We start from the raw sequence: 15,837 nt of genomic DNA, 5'->3' as shown, positions 1-15,837 counted from the left end.
CTAAAAGGCACACCTGGATTATAGGGGAAATCTTACAGGGCCTTTGATGCAATCTGGAATATTCATCCTCTCTCCCAGAGTAAGTTTTAACTTTGTTTACAGACAAAGACCAAAGAGGAAGAAAATATATGGTAATACTCATCATCACAAGGAAAAGACTGGAGAAAATGATCTAATATGGTTGAGATTTTCCATATGATCCTTTAAATTAAAAGCTAAGGCAAAAAAAAAATCTGTCCTTCTTACTCTGCTGGGGAGTATATTAAAAAGAAGTGAGGCAAATTTTAAATATTAGACAGAAAAACTAATTAGCTTGGTTAAACAAATCTAAACAGAACTATCTCCAACCAGGTAGGTTATCACTGAGAAACCAATTGAAAAAGAGAGAGGGGGGAAATTATTGGGGCCAGGAAAGGAGTTGAATTACATGATCTCTATTGAACAAAGTCAAAGAGGACATTTACAGAAGACCAAGAAGCATTTGAACCCTTAGCACAATTTAAGATATATCGTATTTTCCAAGCAATGCGCAAGTACATTTTAAAATGAACATATTCCAATACAATTGTGTTTCTTTGTTTTACTATTTTAATCAAACTTATGCCGGTAGAAAAAATGAAATACAATGCTTTTTCCATTACATTCATTTCTTTGATTATAAGACTGAAGCACTGAGAGTTTAATCAAATACCTCACTCTCAGGTACTCTATCTAGAATACAACCATGGCAAAATAAAATATTTTCCATTGTATTTGATATTGTTGTTGTTAGTAGCGAAGTCGTGTCCAACCCATCGCAATCCCATGGACAATGTTCCTCCAGGCCTTCCTGTCCTCTACCATCCTCTGGAATCCATTTAAGCTCACGCCTATTGCTTCAGTATCTCCATCCAGCTACCTCATTCTCTGCCGTCCCCTTCTTCTTTTGCCCTCAATCTTTCCCAGCATTAGACTCTTCTCCAGTGAGTCCTTCCTTCTTATTGGGTGGCCAAAGTATTTGAGTTTCATCTTCAGGATCTGGCCTTCTAAAGAGCAGTCAGCAGTCAGGCCTTCTAAAGAGCAGTCTCCTTTAGGACTGACTGGTTTGATCGCCTTGCAGTCCAAGGGACTCACAGGAGTCTTCTCCAGCACCATAGTTCAAAGGCCTCAATTCTTTGGCACTCAGCCTTTCTTATGGTCCAGCTTTCACAGCCATACATTGCACCTGGGAAAACCATAGCTTTGACTATACACACTTTTGTTGGGAGGGTGATGTCTCTCTTTTCAGTATGGTGTCTAGATTTGCCATAGCTTTCCTCCCCAGGAGCAAGAGTCTTTTAATTTCTTGGCTTTTCTTTCTTTTAATTTCCACTGCATATATACACTTAAACTCCAGGCATGTCAGATTGTCGTGCTCATCTCCTCCTCAATACTTAATCATTACTTTGATTATTATAAAACTAATATCTGGTATTAGACTTTGCCTCTCCAAATTATTTTATAAACTAATTAACAGCTAGAAGAACCAGAAGGCAAACTCAAATTACAGTAATAGCAGTAATAATGATGCAGATTATAAAACTGACTGCAAAAATATTCAACATCACTACATGGTATGTAGATTGTGGAATGTTATAGTTTTATAATACAACTATACTCACACAATACAGAGAAAAATTATAATCTAAGTTCCAGAAATGTCTTTCTGGAACAAAATTCTGCTACTGAAAAGATTTACTTTTTTAGCATTGTATTTCTTGCCTATGCTATGGCACACAATCACTATCTTTTTCCTAAAAACTTCAAATTTCTGAAATTACAAATAGCATAGGGTGTAGATTTTGGATTCCTATTGCAATCAATTACAGGACAAATATTATTCCGGTACAAAAAGAACATATCTTTCGTTATTTGTTGGGCTCATTTTAAGATGCTACATCTATTAAATAGATTAGATACATCTATTAGATAGAGCAGTGATGAAATTCAAAAATTTCCCCTACTGGATCTGTGGGCAAGGCTTGGTTGGCGTGACTTGGTGGGCGTGGCTTAGTGGTCATTTATTTATTATTATTATTTATTTATTTATTAATCAAATTTCTATACCGCCCTACTCCCGAAGGACTCAGGGCGGTGAACAGCCAAGATAAAATACAGATAATACAAATATTAAAAAAAACCCTTAAAATTATTAAATATTTCGGCCGAAACACAGATTAAAACACCCAATTTGTAAAATCACGAATTAAAAAATTTAAAAATTTAAAAGACGGGAGTTAGGCCAGGCCAGCTTGCTGAAATAGAAAAGTTTTGAGAGCACGGCGAAACGTGCGCAGGTCCGGGATCTTCCGTATCTCTGGGGGGAGCTCGTTCCAGATGGTAGATGCCCCCACAGAGAAGGCTCTCCCCCTGGGGGCTGCCAGTCGACACTGTTTGGCCGACGGCACCCTGAGAAGCCCCTCTCTATGGGAGCGTACTGGTCGGTGAGAGGCTATTGGTAGCAGAAGGCGGTCTCGTAGATACCCCGGTCCGATGCCATGGAGCGCTCTAAAGGTGGTAACCAAAACCTTGAAGCGCACCCGGAAGACCACCGGGAGCCAGTGCAGCTCGCGCAGGAGGGGGGTCACATGGGAGCGCCACGTCGCTCCCATAACCACCCACGCGGCCGCATTCTGGACCAGCTGGAGCCTCCGGGTGCTCCTCAAGGGGAGCCCCATGTAGAGAGCATTGCAGTAGTCCAAGCGGGAAGTAACGAGAGCATGAGTGACCATATTTAATGAGTCCCGATCCAGAAAGGGACGCAACTGGCGAATCAGGCAGACCTGATAAAAAGTCCCCCTGGCCACGGCCGTCATGTGCTCTTCTAAAGACAGCCGTGAGTCCAAGAGGACACCCAAGTTGCGAACCCTCTCCGTGGGGGCCAGTGACTCGCCCCCAATAGTCAGTGATGGCACCAACTGACTATATCGGGATGTCGGAAACCACAGCCACTCGGTCTTGGATGGGTTGAGCCTGAGTCTGTTTCTCCCCATCCAGATCCGCACGGCTTCCAGGCACCGGATGGGCATGGCTTGGTGGTCATGTGACCGGGGGGCGTGGCTTGGTGGCCATGTGACCGGGTGGGCGTGGCTGCACAACTGACTCACACACAATGTAAAAGCAGCTGGACTTCACACAAAATGGCCCCTGCAACAAGAAGAGTCACAGGGAGCTCAAAAACAAACTATCACACTTTACATAAAAATAGCACAAAAGCTACACAACTGACTCACACACAGTGCAAAAGCAGCTGGACTTCACACAAAATTGCCCCTGCAACAAGCAGGAACCTCACAGACAATCAGGCACAGCTGATTGTCTCACAGCTGATCGGTAGTAAAAAAATGCTAATTTTTTTTAAAAAAAAAGTTCCGATGATTGCCCAGCACAGATGATTGTCGAACTTTTTTTAAAAACTTTTTAAAGCATTTTTTTACTACCGGTTCGGGCGAATAGGTAGTAAAAAACACTTTTAAAAAGTTAAAAAAAAAAGTTCCAACGATCGGGCAACACAGCTGATTGTCGCACAGCTAATCCTTGGAACTTTTTAAAGCATTTTTTTACTACCGATTCGGGCAAATGGTAGCATTTTTTACTACCTGTTCGAGTGAACCAGCCCGAACTGGTAGCATTTCACCCCTGAGATAGGTAGAATGCATTGAAGCTACTCCATTTCCACTGGAATTATTATTATCCAATATTTAGGAAGCTTCCTTTGTACCTGGAATGACATTCATAAGGATCAGGGTGTTTTCTATGTTGGTATTTAGTTTCCAACTTTGTTCTGCATGGTAACTTTGTAAGACTTGTTTCTGCCAAATCTGAGAAGGATAATAAGGTGGCTTTAATATAATTTTCCCAAATCATTTCTTTATTAGGCTTTATGCATTTTTCATCTCTTTTCCTTCCCTCTCATTTATGTAAAACTAATGTTTAATCACTTTGAGGATGACTCGATATCATAACTTTTAAAATATTGTATACTCCCAGCTGATGAAAAAATTAAAGCCAAGAGATTACTCATGCAGAATAGTTTGAAAGTTTCTGTATTTACACATATCAAAATTTTGATTTTCCATCAAAATATCATTATGCAGCTCATAGTATTTCAACTTTATACAGTTTTATAAATGAGGTATCAGGAATTGTTCTGTATATTCTCTTATAGAATATCTTGATTTTTAAATGAGGGCTATTATCTGAATGCATCATTGTCTTTAAAAGACACAATTATCCATGAAATATGAAATAGAAATCCCAGTTCCTTTGATGGGAGTGAATAAGGAGGGCATATCTGAATTTGTCTTTTCTGCTATTAAATTTATATCTTCAAAAGGCAGATAATAGCAGTGGGATTTCAAATCTACAACATATTTTAAAATCATCATCCATGATCTGGTCAGATTTATGGGAATGTCACTTTTCTCTTGAGTAGAATTAGCAGCAACTGTTTTCTTTATAACATTTCTATTTGAGTCAGGTAAGCTAAGTGAAAGTCTGCCCTATAAATTTTATTACCTTAATAGTAGGGTAAGTTTTTTTTCTTATCAGTATTGATAATACAATGCTGTAGAATCATTGACAGTCATTTTTTTTTTTAAAAAATAAAGCTTTCCCTTGAAAATGACCACAGAATCTTAAAAGAACCATAGAATTTTGAAAAAACAAGTGTTTGCTTTTATTTATCAGATACATTCTTTCTAGCAAGACATGATATGCTTACAAAGGCGCATCTTCAGAAGACCCAATTTGATGCTACAAAAGCTCTCATTAGTTCTTCAAATTAGCAGGTTCATCATACTATAGCTTTTTGTTCACAAACCTATGCTTAGCAACTTGGTCCCTCCCCTATCAAACAGCCTTTCAGATCACAGCTGCATTGTATTGTCTGCCCCCTACTTGAACTCACTGAAGACGTAATTAATTTGAAAACAAAAAGAGAGTGGGCTGACTTGCAAAAAACTTCAGAATTCTGCACCTGTTTCTGCAGAAATACTGCCAGTATAAAATGTAGTCCTTAATCTGGTATCAGACTCCTTGTGAATTATGGTTTCTGTTTTCTTCTCTGAAAATTTTCACAAACGTTATAACAATTATTGTATTAAATAAAATCAACTATTAGATAACAGAACATGTGAACAACTGCAACGCATGTGTGTGCATTTATACATGCATACACACATACATATATAAATTACATTATATATAAAATGTACTACAGTCCTTCACATGTTATGGGTTAAAAATGATTCACAATTCTAATAATTAATTTTATTTAATACAATAATATATAGTTAATATTATATACAGATATGAGTATGAATATAGATATGGATATATAGATATAGATACAGTACTTGGTTTCAGTACTTTTAAAGTGAATTCTGAAAATTGTATTACCACTGATTTCCATGACACATTAATATTGATTCTAAATCCAAAGGTGCTTTATTCAAGCAACTGGACTTTCTGTTTTTTCTTTGAAGAAGTTTTGCTTCTCATCCAAGAAGCTTCTTCAGCTCTTTGTTTCTTAGATGAGAAGTAAAAGGTCTTCAAAAAAAACCCCAGAAAGTCCAGTAGCCTCTTGAAAAAAGCACCTTTGGGACAACCATGACCTGGATGACTGAGAATCTCCATAGATATTGATTCTAAACATGCTTATCTGGAATTAAATTCCACTGAGTTCAATTGGACTTATTCTAAATTAAACAACAAACAAAACACTGAAAATCTTATGACATCTGAATGATGTCACTTGGATGACTGAGAATCTCCATAGACATTGATTCTAAACATGCTTATCTGGAATTAAATTCTACTGAGTTCAATTGGACTTATTCTAAATTAAAAAACAAAACACTGAAAATCTTATAACATCTGAATGATTAATGGCACAAATTCCTATGAACCTTTACTAGATTTAATTTATATTTTTTGAGAATGTCTCTAGAAAAATTTGATTGCCATATTATTATGGCATTATTATAGAATACATTTTCTTCAAATGTTCTTCCAGAAAAAATGAATTAGATGAATCTTGGGAGTAAAAACTCCATGCTCATAATTTCCTTTAATATCTGGGAAGACCTGTAATTCTTTAGTTTTTTTTTCAGGACTGTGGCCAAACATTTTATTGCCAAGTTAATATCTGCTTTATGAAACCAGAAACTTAAACAGGAGACAATTATTTTTTTTTAAGTCTCTTAAAATTGACATATGGCTTTTAATATTTGAGGACAATATGTCACTAGAAAAAAGGAATATCTATAGATTGATCTAAGACAGACTTGTGCATTTTACAGTCCTCCAGGCGACATCTGGCCCTTTGGCTGTCTCTGTTTGGCCTGTGTCAGGTCAATTGGAAATTAAAAATCAAATATAAATAACCATGTCATAGTGGATGGAAGAAGGGGCTGAATCAGGTATAGCTCTCTGCAGTCACTCCCTTCAGTTGGCTGGTGACCATGGGAGGAGAAGGAGAGAAAGCAATTTTCTTTGACTGCATAGCACTTATCCCTCACCTAAAGCAGCCTGAGGTGGCAGCAGTGGTTATTTTTGAGGGCATCTGGGCTCAGGTCACTGTTGCTTAGGTTAAAGCGCTATCTTGCAAGCAAGTGCGTAGAGTGTAGCTAGAAGTTATTGTGCCGGCCCTCCACAACAGTCCCAGTTCCTCAGGTTCCCCAGTTCCCAAGTGGTCCCTTGGGAACATTTATTAGCTATCCCTCTAAGAGCATAGTTTAATCAGTATTTAGTACTTAGTCATATATCTGCTCTGCCCACCTTCTGTATTCATTTGTATTTTTTTTTTTAAAAAAAACCTGCATGGAATTTTGACTTCACACATATTTCTCTCTCTCTTTCTCGGTTGTCCCCGGTTCGCATCGGTTCTGTAAAACTGGTAGTAAAACCGGCGGGAGGCTCCGCCCACTGACCCTGACATATATAAAATGCTTCTGCGCATGCGCGGCCTCGTTACAAACCGGTAGTAAAGGTAAGTAGAACCCACTCCTGGTATGTATGTGTATATAAAAGCATTTCATATTATATATGCATGTGTGTATAATATTAAAACATACATTTTGATATTAAACTTATATGTTCATATATGTTTACATATGAGCATAAAATTTATATATGACTAAAATGAATTTTAAATAAGAGTTAAAGCGGAACACTTATTTCACAAATCTCAAATAAAGCTGGAAGGACAAATGTATTCCAATTGACAATTCAGTTTAAAAATCCAAATGAATGTAGTTTGCATTCAAATGCACCAGCATTTTTGGAAATTTTGTTTCCAAAAACAACAGTATCAATCCTCAAACATGTTGGCTTTAGCAAAGTTAGAAAAACAAAGCAAAGTCCAAAGAACAAACTTTTAGATATATACTATGAATTGATAAATACCCAAAGATTAATACAACCACATCAGAGTTTATTTTGAGGCACTGCTTTAGAAAATGAGTATCTAACTTATTGTATTAGTTATGCAAATGACAAATATTTATAGGCAAAATTAAATTTGACATGCAAGTTTTCATTATTGAGTGTAATTTATACAAGCTATTACACGTAAAATGTTATATTTTTCAACAGATTATTAAAAATTAAATATTTTAATACATTTATCTTACTTGAATTCAACAAAACCTTGCAATACTACTTCCTGTCTATTATCCTGTTTGTAAAATAATATTTGCATTGTGAAAGATTTTGTCTTTTTAAAAAATAAACAAAATACTTACTGTAAACTGTATTTGGCAGCCACCCATTATGTAATCTAAGAATGAATGCATCTTGTGAATCTGGAGGGAAGAAAGTCAGAAATTTGTGTTTAAAACCATGTGTTCTTAAATATTTCCCTTTTCTGTTATATGGGAAGGTATATCTTTGTAGCCATTAGTAATTTAGAGAATATTGAAAATAAGCGATATAGGAAATAATGTCTCGCACAGTAAAAATAAATATTCATTCCTTCTCCCTACCTTTACATAAAGGAGGGAAAAAAAGACTTTCAATGCTAAGAATCATAGCATAAAATTGTTTTGAAAGAGAGTTGAAAATTATATAATCATATGGGGTTCCTAGCTGAGATGTCATTTAATGGGAATGGACTGGGGATTTCCAGAAATGGACAATGTTCTATGTCCCAAAGGTGGCTTTTCCAGTCCAGTTGCCTCTTGAAAAAGCACCTTTGGGACAACCATGATCTGGATGACTGAGAATTTCCATATATGATGTTCTATGGTTCAATGCCATACTTAGGATTGCTACAGTATCCGAAAGTCAGTGCACCATTAACAATAAAACTCAAGACAGATCTGTCCATCATGTGAAGTGTTGAAGAAATGAAAAAAAGAACATTCTGTTGCTATTGTTGCTGCTTGTTTAACTTGTGCTTGCTTATTTTCAGACAGTTAGGGACATCAATGAGTGTCTTGGAAAAAGAAGTTTCAATTATTTCTTTGCAAATGCAAGAAGGGAATAAAATAGTTTGATCTGTTTTAACATCATCCGTGGGAATTCTGTAATATTTCTTCAAAGTCAATTTACTCATGACCCTTCCAAGCCAAGCTATTTCTATTTACAGGAAGTCCTGAATTTACAACAGTTCATTTAGTGCATTTAGTGACCATTCAAAATTACAACAGCACTGAAAAAAGGAACATGACCATTTTTCACACTTACGACCATTGCAGCATTCCCATAGTCCTGTGTTCAAAATTCAGATGGTTGGCAATTCACTTGTATTTATGATGGGTGCAGTGTCCCAGGGTCATGTGATCACTTTTTGTGACCTTCTGACAAGCAAAGTCAATGGGGAAGCTGGATTCACTTAACAACCTTGTTACTAACTTAACAATTACAGCGATTCACTTAACAACTGTGGCAAGAAAGTCATAAAATGGGGTAAAGTTCACATAACAAATGTGTTGCTTAACAACAGAAATTTTGGGCTCAATTGCGGTCATAAGTGGAGGACTACCTGTATTTCTTCTTATGGAGTACTCCATCCTTTCCTAAGGTGATTCATGTGGACTGCAATAGAAAAAATCCCCAAGCTTCCATCTTTCTTGATATCTTTCCATAGTGAATAATACTTCAGTGGAATAATAAACTTTGCGTTCTTTTCTGTAGAGGGTTTCTAGAACTATTACGGTAATTACAAAATGCTGTACACTATTTTGCCCTTTATTGCCTAATTTTTTAAAATTTCATTTTGGTCTAATGAAAAAATACATAAGTGTATAGGAAAACATAGATGAACAATAATATCTTGCCAAATTCTAAGAATATAAACATAAGATAAAAAAATGAAGATTTTGCTTGGTAAATCTTGATATCTGGTGATTAGATGGACACATTTCTGTAACTTTCCTGTAGAAATACAGAAATGGATTGCTTCTGCTTTATTCCAAGTTGTTTTTGCTTAAAATTTTTCTTTCCATAGCCCTGAGAGTTTCTGGTGTCTCCCATCCATATATTAACCAGATCAGACAATATCTCAATTAATGACTCAATTATAATAAGTTTTTCTCACTCCTCCATCTGGATGCCCAGTGATTACATTTCCAGCAATTTCAGGCTAACCATCATTTGGACCAGTAAAATATTAAACTTCTTTTTCATTTAAAACCAATGCAATTAAATTATGGATGGTTTTGAAGTAACTTCAGTGCATCCTGATGTTAGATTTATTCAATCCCATTTTCTTTTTTATTAGATTATCCATTTAATTTCTATATTGTGAACATAACAAAGTTCAGTGATGATACTAATCCTTGGTTTACATTATCTAGGTTCAGAAGCTAAATATGATTGCTTTAGTTAGTATCTGCCTGGGGAACTACCAAGAGTAGCAGATGTTATCTAAAAGTCAAAACATGTCCTTGAAGATGACAAACACCAATATAACTCTTTTGATGTGTCCAGAGATTACCAGAATTTAATCTTGACTCTTTATTAGAGACTTTATTAGTATCTTTTAGTATAATGAAGCAAATGTATTCTTTTGAATATACATGGCTGACAGATTGAATGTATGAGGGTCAATGCCCATTTTGGATCTGCAGCTGTCAACCCAATGAAAATGTTGATCTACCATGATGTAGCAACATCTGTTATCCTACCTTTGGGAATCCCAAAATATGCATTTTTATGACATGTTCTATTTTTGACATGTATAAAAATCTATAAAATATGGACAGCAGAACCCTATTCCCTCTCCTGTGTTTACTTTTGTCACGGATGTTGAAAACAATACTTTCACATTCATTATTAAAGCACTGCTTAAATAATAGCACCTTGCACAGATTAAGAATGACGATGCCAGAGTTTTTGTAATTCTTCTTCTTTACTTTATACTTGGGGTTTATACACTCCCACTGAACCTGTGAAAACACAAGTCAGAGCATGAAAGTCCTGTCTTCATTTATCATTTACTCAGATTACATAATGTGCAGTTGAATCTATACAAAACATCACACAAAATAACCACAAGAGATCAGAACTCTTTATTACAAATTTGTAAATATAATTTCAGCTACTTGAGAATGTTGCTACAGTAACTTTGATTTGGCATGCTCTTATTGTAAAGCTGTTATAGTATGGACATATGCTACCCTGTCATTCCATCACTGACCAAGATCTAAAATTGCAAAATGTAGGGCATGACACAGATGATCAGAAGCCATATTGATTGCTGATCTGCAAATGAAATTTATTTCTGAGTTTATAGAAAATTCATTAAGATTTCCTTGACATTTTCCATTTTGAATCTACACACCTTGCAGACGAATGCTCAGATCAAGTTAATGTCAACCACAGTTCTGGGACAAGCAGCCAGACTATATCAGCATCCTCTGATTTATATCAAAACTAACTAATTCAAAGGCTTGCCCCTAGAAAATTCCACTGCAAAACCTGTAAAATGTATATGTATTTTATGCCAACTCTATCTCATCTCTCATAACGGCTAGTATTCAGAAGTTCACTTCTCCTTAATTATTTTAACTAAATCTATTGATACAACTTTTGGAAGAATAGTCCAAAATAGTCCCAATAATAAATTTTGTAATCTGTAAAAAAAGAAGTGCTTTCTTTTGGTCATAAAAACAAGACTGAAAATAATTAAGGAAATATTTTGTAATAACCATACCAAATTTGGCCATTGTCCCAATCTGTATACTTCAACTTCCTAAATTTCCAGCATGGTCATGGTAGCTAGACAGTCTAAGAATTGGTCCATATACCTGGAAGACACTGCAACAGGCTGCTTTATATGGCCATATTTCCCCTAGTGTTTTCTAACTATTAGCTGAGTGAATGAGTTGCAGTATTATCTTGTTGATATATGCTTTAGTGATATCCAGTCCAGTGGCTTCTTCTGGAAGAGTATTACTGGGACAACAAACTAAGCACTGAGTCCCAGATCCTAAATTCTTCTTATTAAATAGTCTAATCCCAGTTCTTAAGGAAATTAAATACTATTCCCTAGTGCAGTCTTCCCTTCCTTAACATTATGCCTTTTGTATATTGTCATTGTCTGGGCTGAATTGAGATGAGGGAAACTTAAATTTATCACATCTGTGGGACATAATATTGGGGAAAGTTGGTCTAGTACAGGGTCTGCAACCTTAAACACTCAAAGAGCCATTTGGACCCATTTCCACAGAAAACAAACACCAGGAGCTACAAAACCTGGGTTGGCATGGCCAACTCCACATCACTCACTCCCGCCCAGTCACATGACCCCCTAGCCATGCCTACCCAGCCAGTCATTAGAGCAGAGAACCAGTTGTTAAAAAACCACAAAACCCTATTCCCCCCTCTCTCTTTCTCCCCCCTCTGTCTCTCTCTTCCTCTCTCCCCCCTCTGTCTGTATCTGTGTATCTCTCTCCCCCCTTTCCCCCTCTCTGTATCTCTATCTCTCCCTCCCTCTCCCCCTCTCTGTATGTCTCTCTCTCTGTCTCCCTGTCTCTCTCTCCCTCTCCTCTCTCTCCCCTCTGTATCTTTCTTTCCCCCATCCCTCTCTCTCTGTGTATCTGTGTGCCTCTATGTCTCTCTCCCCCTCTCCCCCTCTCTGTATCTCTCTCCCCCCTCTCTCTGTATCTCTTTCTATCTTTCCCTCTCCCCCCTCTCTCTGTATCTCTCTCCCTCCCACTGTATATCTCTGTATCTCTCCCCCCTCTCTGTATTTCTCCGTGTGTCTCTATGTCTCTCTCCCCCTCTCCTCTCTCTACCCCCTCTCTGTATCTTTCTCTCTGTATCTTTCTCTCTTCCTCTCCCTGTGTATCTCTGTGTGTCTCTCTCTATGTCTCTCTCCCCCCTCTCCTCTCCCCCTCTCTGTATCTCTCTCTCCCTTCTCCCTCTCCCCCCTCTCTCTGTATCTCTCTCCCACTGTATATCTCTCTGTGTATCTCTCTCTCCCTCATCCCTCCTTTCTCTGTCTCTTCTCACTCTCTTGAAAGCCCAGCAATCTCTCTTTAGGGCTCTTCGCTACTCCTTTTCTTTCTTCTTGGCAACTTTGTGGAAATCAGGACTGGCTGAGGAATGAGCACAAGCCACAGTGGAGGCTTTCCTTCTGGTGACCCTCCTCCTCCTCCTCCTTCTCACGACCCCCTGGCTGGCTGTGGTGGGGCCAGGAGGGTATGCACGAGTGGGGAGACCCTCAAGCGAGCAGCTGGCCTTGGCCAAAGTGCAAGCAGGGCAGCTGGCCACTCACTTGAGAAGAGTATCCCCACTCATGCACACCCTCTCGGCCCTGCCACAGCCAGGGGTTGTCAGAGGAAAAGGAGGGAGAGAAGGAGGGAAACCTCCACCGCGGTTTGAGCTCGTTCTTCAGCCAGCCCAGATTTCTAAAAACTTGCCAAGAAGAAAGGAAAGGAGTAGCAAAGAGCCCCAAGGGGAGCTCGCTGGGCTTTCCGAGAGAGTGAAAAGAGATACAGAGCAAGAGAGAGAGAGAGAGAAAGAGAGAGAGAGAGATACACACACATACATGACATAGAGAGAGAGGCACAGAGAGGGGAGACTGGCTGATGGGTGAGTGTTTTTGGTGAAGATGCTCCAGCTTTCTCTAAGCCTGACCCTCGGGCTGGGCATGCGAGGTTCGGCAGGGCCAGCCCCCTTTTCTTGCTACCCTGACCTTCTTAAAACCATGGTTGGGTGCTGTGGGCCCATCCCCCTTTCCATCTTCCCCTCCTCCTGGATTCCATTCCCACCCCATCAGCCCTCATGTTAGTGAGGCGGGCGTCGTTCGTGGCCAGATCAGGCCAGTGTCTCGGGACGGAGAGGAGGTTGCGCATCTCTCCAAGTGACCTTGTTGGTGCATGCTCAGCACCAACAAGGGCTGGAAGAAGCTCCAGCAAGAGTGAAGCACCAGAGAATCAGCTCCATCCACTTCTCTATCCCCTGCTGTTGCCCTTTCCTTCTCAGGACAGATGAGGAGTGACTGGGAGGGGAGGGCGAGGGGTGGTGCCAGCCAGTGATGGGACAGAGAACTGCAGCAGAGAGCCCAAAGACCCGCATGGGGTTCCAGAGCCACGAGTTGCTGATACCCAGTCTAGTACAAAGAAATAAATGTTGAGACTAATAGTTTAAAGTCCTAATGTGTTAATATAAATTTTATGCATATAATGAATAACTAAGAAATTAATTTAAACTGAAATAATATTGAATTAATTTTTACTGAAATATATTCCCAAATATACAAAATGGGGATATTTTATGGCTATTTAATATACTAGGCACTGATACTGATTAATTCTCCATCCCAGTCAAACCAGAAATTTAAGTTTTATCTTTTTATTATTTTAATTTTTAACCAATAATATAAATGTGTTTTTCTGTCTATCTTTTCTATATATGTTTATTTGAAGTTATTCCAGTTCAGTCCATTAGCGGACTCACCTGCACAAGCACTTAATCTCTGTGAAAACATTTAATGGATTTGAACATATTATTTGAAGGGTAAATAATCAGCCACACTAAGAGAGGCCACTTTGTGCTACAGTCACAGATTGCTTGAAATGACAATTTACATTTATAACACAATCTGATATTTAGCAATTCACTCAGTTCAATGGAATGTATTTCCAAGTAAGTGGGCAAAACCTATGCAACTTATTTGGGAATAGGTTCCACTGAACATATTGGTATTTTGAACAGAAGTATGCAAGACTGCACAGGAAGAGCAGAAACATGTTGTGACCAAAGAAGTCTCGTAGCACCTTTTTGATAAATACAATTTATTAAAAGGTATACAATTTTGTGAGCATTCTTTAAACCAGGAATTAGCAACCCTTTAGTAACCCCAAAAAACTCAACATTGCTTACATATGTACATTGGCTGAAATTTGTCTTTTATAATTGTTTTTGTTTCCCATTTCATTTTTACATTTTCCAAGCCTTAGAGCTTTGGTATATTTCTGCATCAAAATCGGAACTCCATCTTCTGAATATTGGAAACATAGATACATAAGATCACAGCAGGTTGTAGCAACTACTCAACCTTGGGGAATTCAAAAAAGCTAAGTAAAGTCAGATCTGCTCAATAATTGAAGGGCAACCACAAGGAAACTCTAGGGACATAAGCTAGAATCAGAAGTTTAAGAAATGGGAAGAATGCAATCAATGATAAACTATTTGTATGTTGTTGCCAAGAAAATTGCATAATGTTGTTCATGTAGTCCCTAGGAAAAAAGTTTGGTTTCAGGAAGACTTTTCTTTGAGAGCAAGGAAAGTCTCCAGGAACTCCCCCAAAAAAAGGGCTTTGACAACACCACATTGAGATTGGAGGTTCCCTTTTATTATCAAAATAGTAAAAGTAGAATCAAAGATATAACTAGTGTAAATGTTCTGTAATTAATTTCTTTTTATGGCATTAACTCTTCTTCTAATGATTACCGATATTAATTTTAATTTGATAGGCGTTCCCATCCAGTTGTCTCAGTGTAGAGATTTCAGCATGAATGCATGAGCTGTGCATGAGACTATGTTGACCCCTTCTCGCTAATGTAGGAAAATGTGTAATCCCACAGTACGCATGATATAATTTTGGACTCTGATAAAGGTGAGTTTATATGCACTCTGCTTATATACACATGCATCAGAGCCTGGCAGAGCTTGGATTTTTACTACAGCTGATTTTAACTTCCCAGAGGCTGATAGAAGGAGCTGCTAGCTGTGAGTGGGGGAGTCTGAGAATGAGTACAGAGGAGAAAGGTAGCGGCCCACGCGCCGTTAAGTGCGTGAATCATATAACTATAAACCAAAAATAGCAATAATACATTCAGGGTTAGTGATTGTGATTTTATTTTATTTCAAAATGACCAGCTTAGTTCAGTGTAATATTTGTTTTGCAGCTGTCTTTCGCAGTACTCTTTTAAAATTTGGATACTGTCTTCTTTGCCACCGGAGAAGGGCAGCATATAAATCGAACCAACAAATAAATAAATAAATTAGTAGTCTACGTGGACAGATTACCTATCGAGAATCTCTAATCTGTGCTCTCCAAGCAGAAATTAGGTGCCCAATTCAGCCATTCCACACTATTGAGCTGCTGGACTATCAGCCCCCTCTACCACAAAGATCCTGCAGGAGAAGGGCAGTATGGACAACCATGGGATCTGGCAGGGTGAGAGCTGTGGACGATAAACACAAAACTTTTGCTGTGTCCCAGCATAACAGATATAATGCCCTTGCTGACCTTAATAGGGACACTAAAGTGACAGGTCAAGGTAGTTGTGATAATGATAACTCAAATAAGCAGGGGATTATGGTCCGAGATGAAGAACTTACTTTGGAAAGGGGAAAGTGTAA

General features: G+C 38.1%; 1 protein-coding gene across 8 annotated transcripts in view; it reads right to left on the bottom strand.

Moving 5' to 3' along the window:
* The window catches only part of CPNE4 (copine 4), a 517,058-nt gene that overhangs the window by 26,918 nt on the left and 474,303 nt on the right, over positions 1 to 15,837 (bottom strand). For 6 of the 8 annotated variants that reach the window (XM_060683625.2, XM_060683627.2, XM_087892522.1 and 3 more), the window contains 2 exons: positions 10,323 to 10,409; positions 7,764 to 7,823 (listed from right to left, as the gene is read on the bottom strand). In XM_060683625.2, coding sequence (XP_060539608.1) covers positions 7,764 to 7,823; positions 10,323 to 10,409 — 147 coding nt within the window. The remainder of the gene's footprint in view (positions 1 to 7,763; positions 7,824 to 10,322; positions 10,410 to 15,837) is intronic. The other 2 variants (XM_060683626.2, XM_087892520.1) reach the window with 1 other exon arrangement.

This window comes from Pantherophis guttatus, chromosome 4, assembly GCF_059756535.1.
Source record: "Pantherophis guttatus breed Tessera chromosome 4, ASM5975653v1, whole genome shotgun sequence".
NCBI lineage: Eukaryota > Metazoa > Chordata > Lepidosauria > Squamata > Colubridae > Pantherophis > Pantherophis guttatus.
Note: the sequence above shows the minus strand (reverse complement) of the source record. Positions and strands in the feature narration are given on the sequence as shown.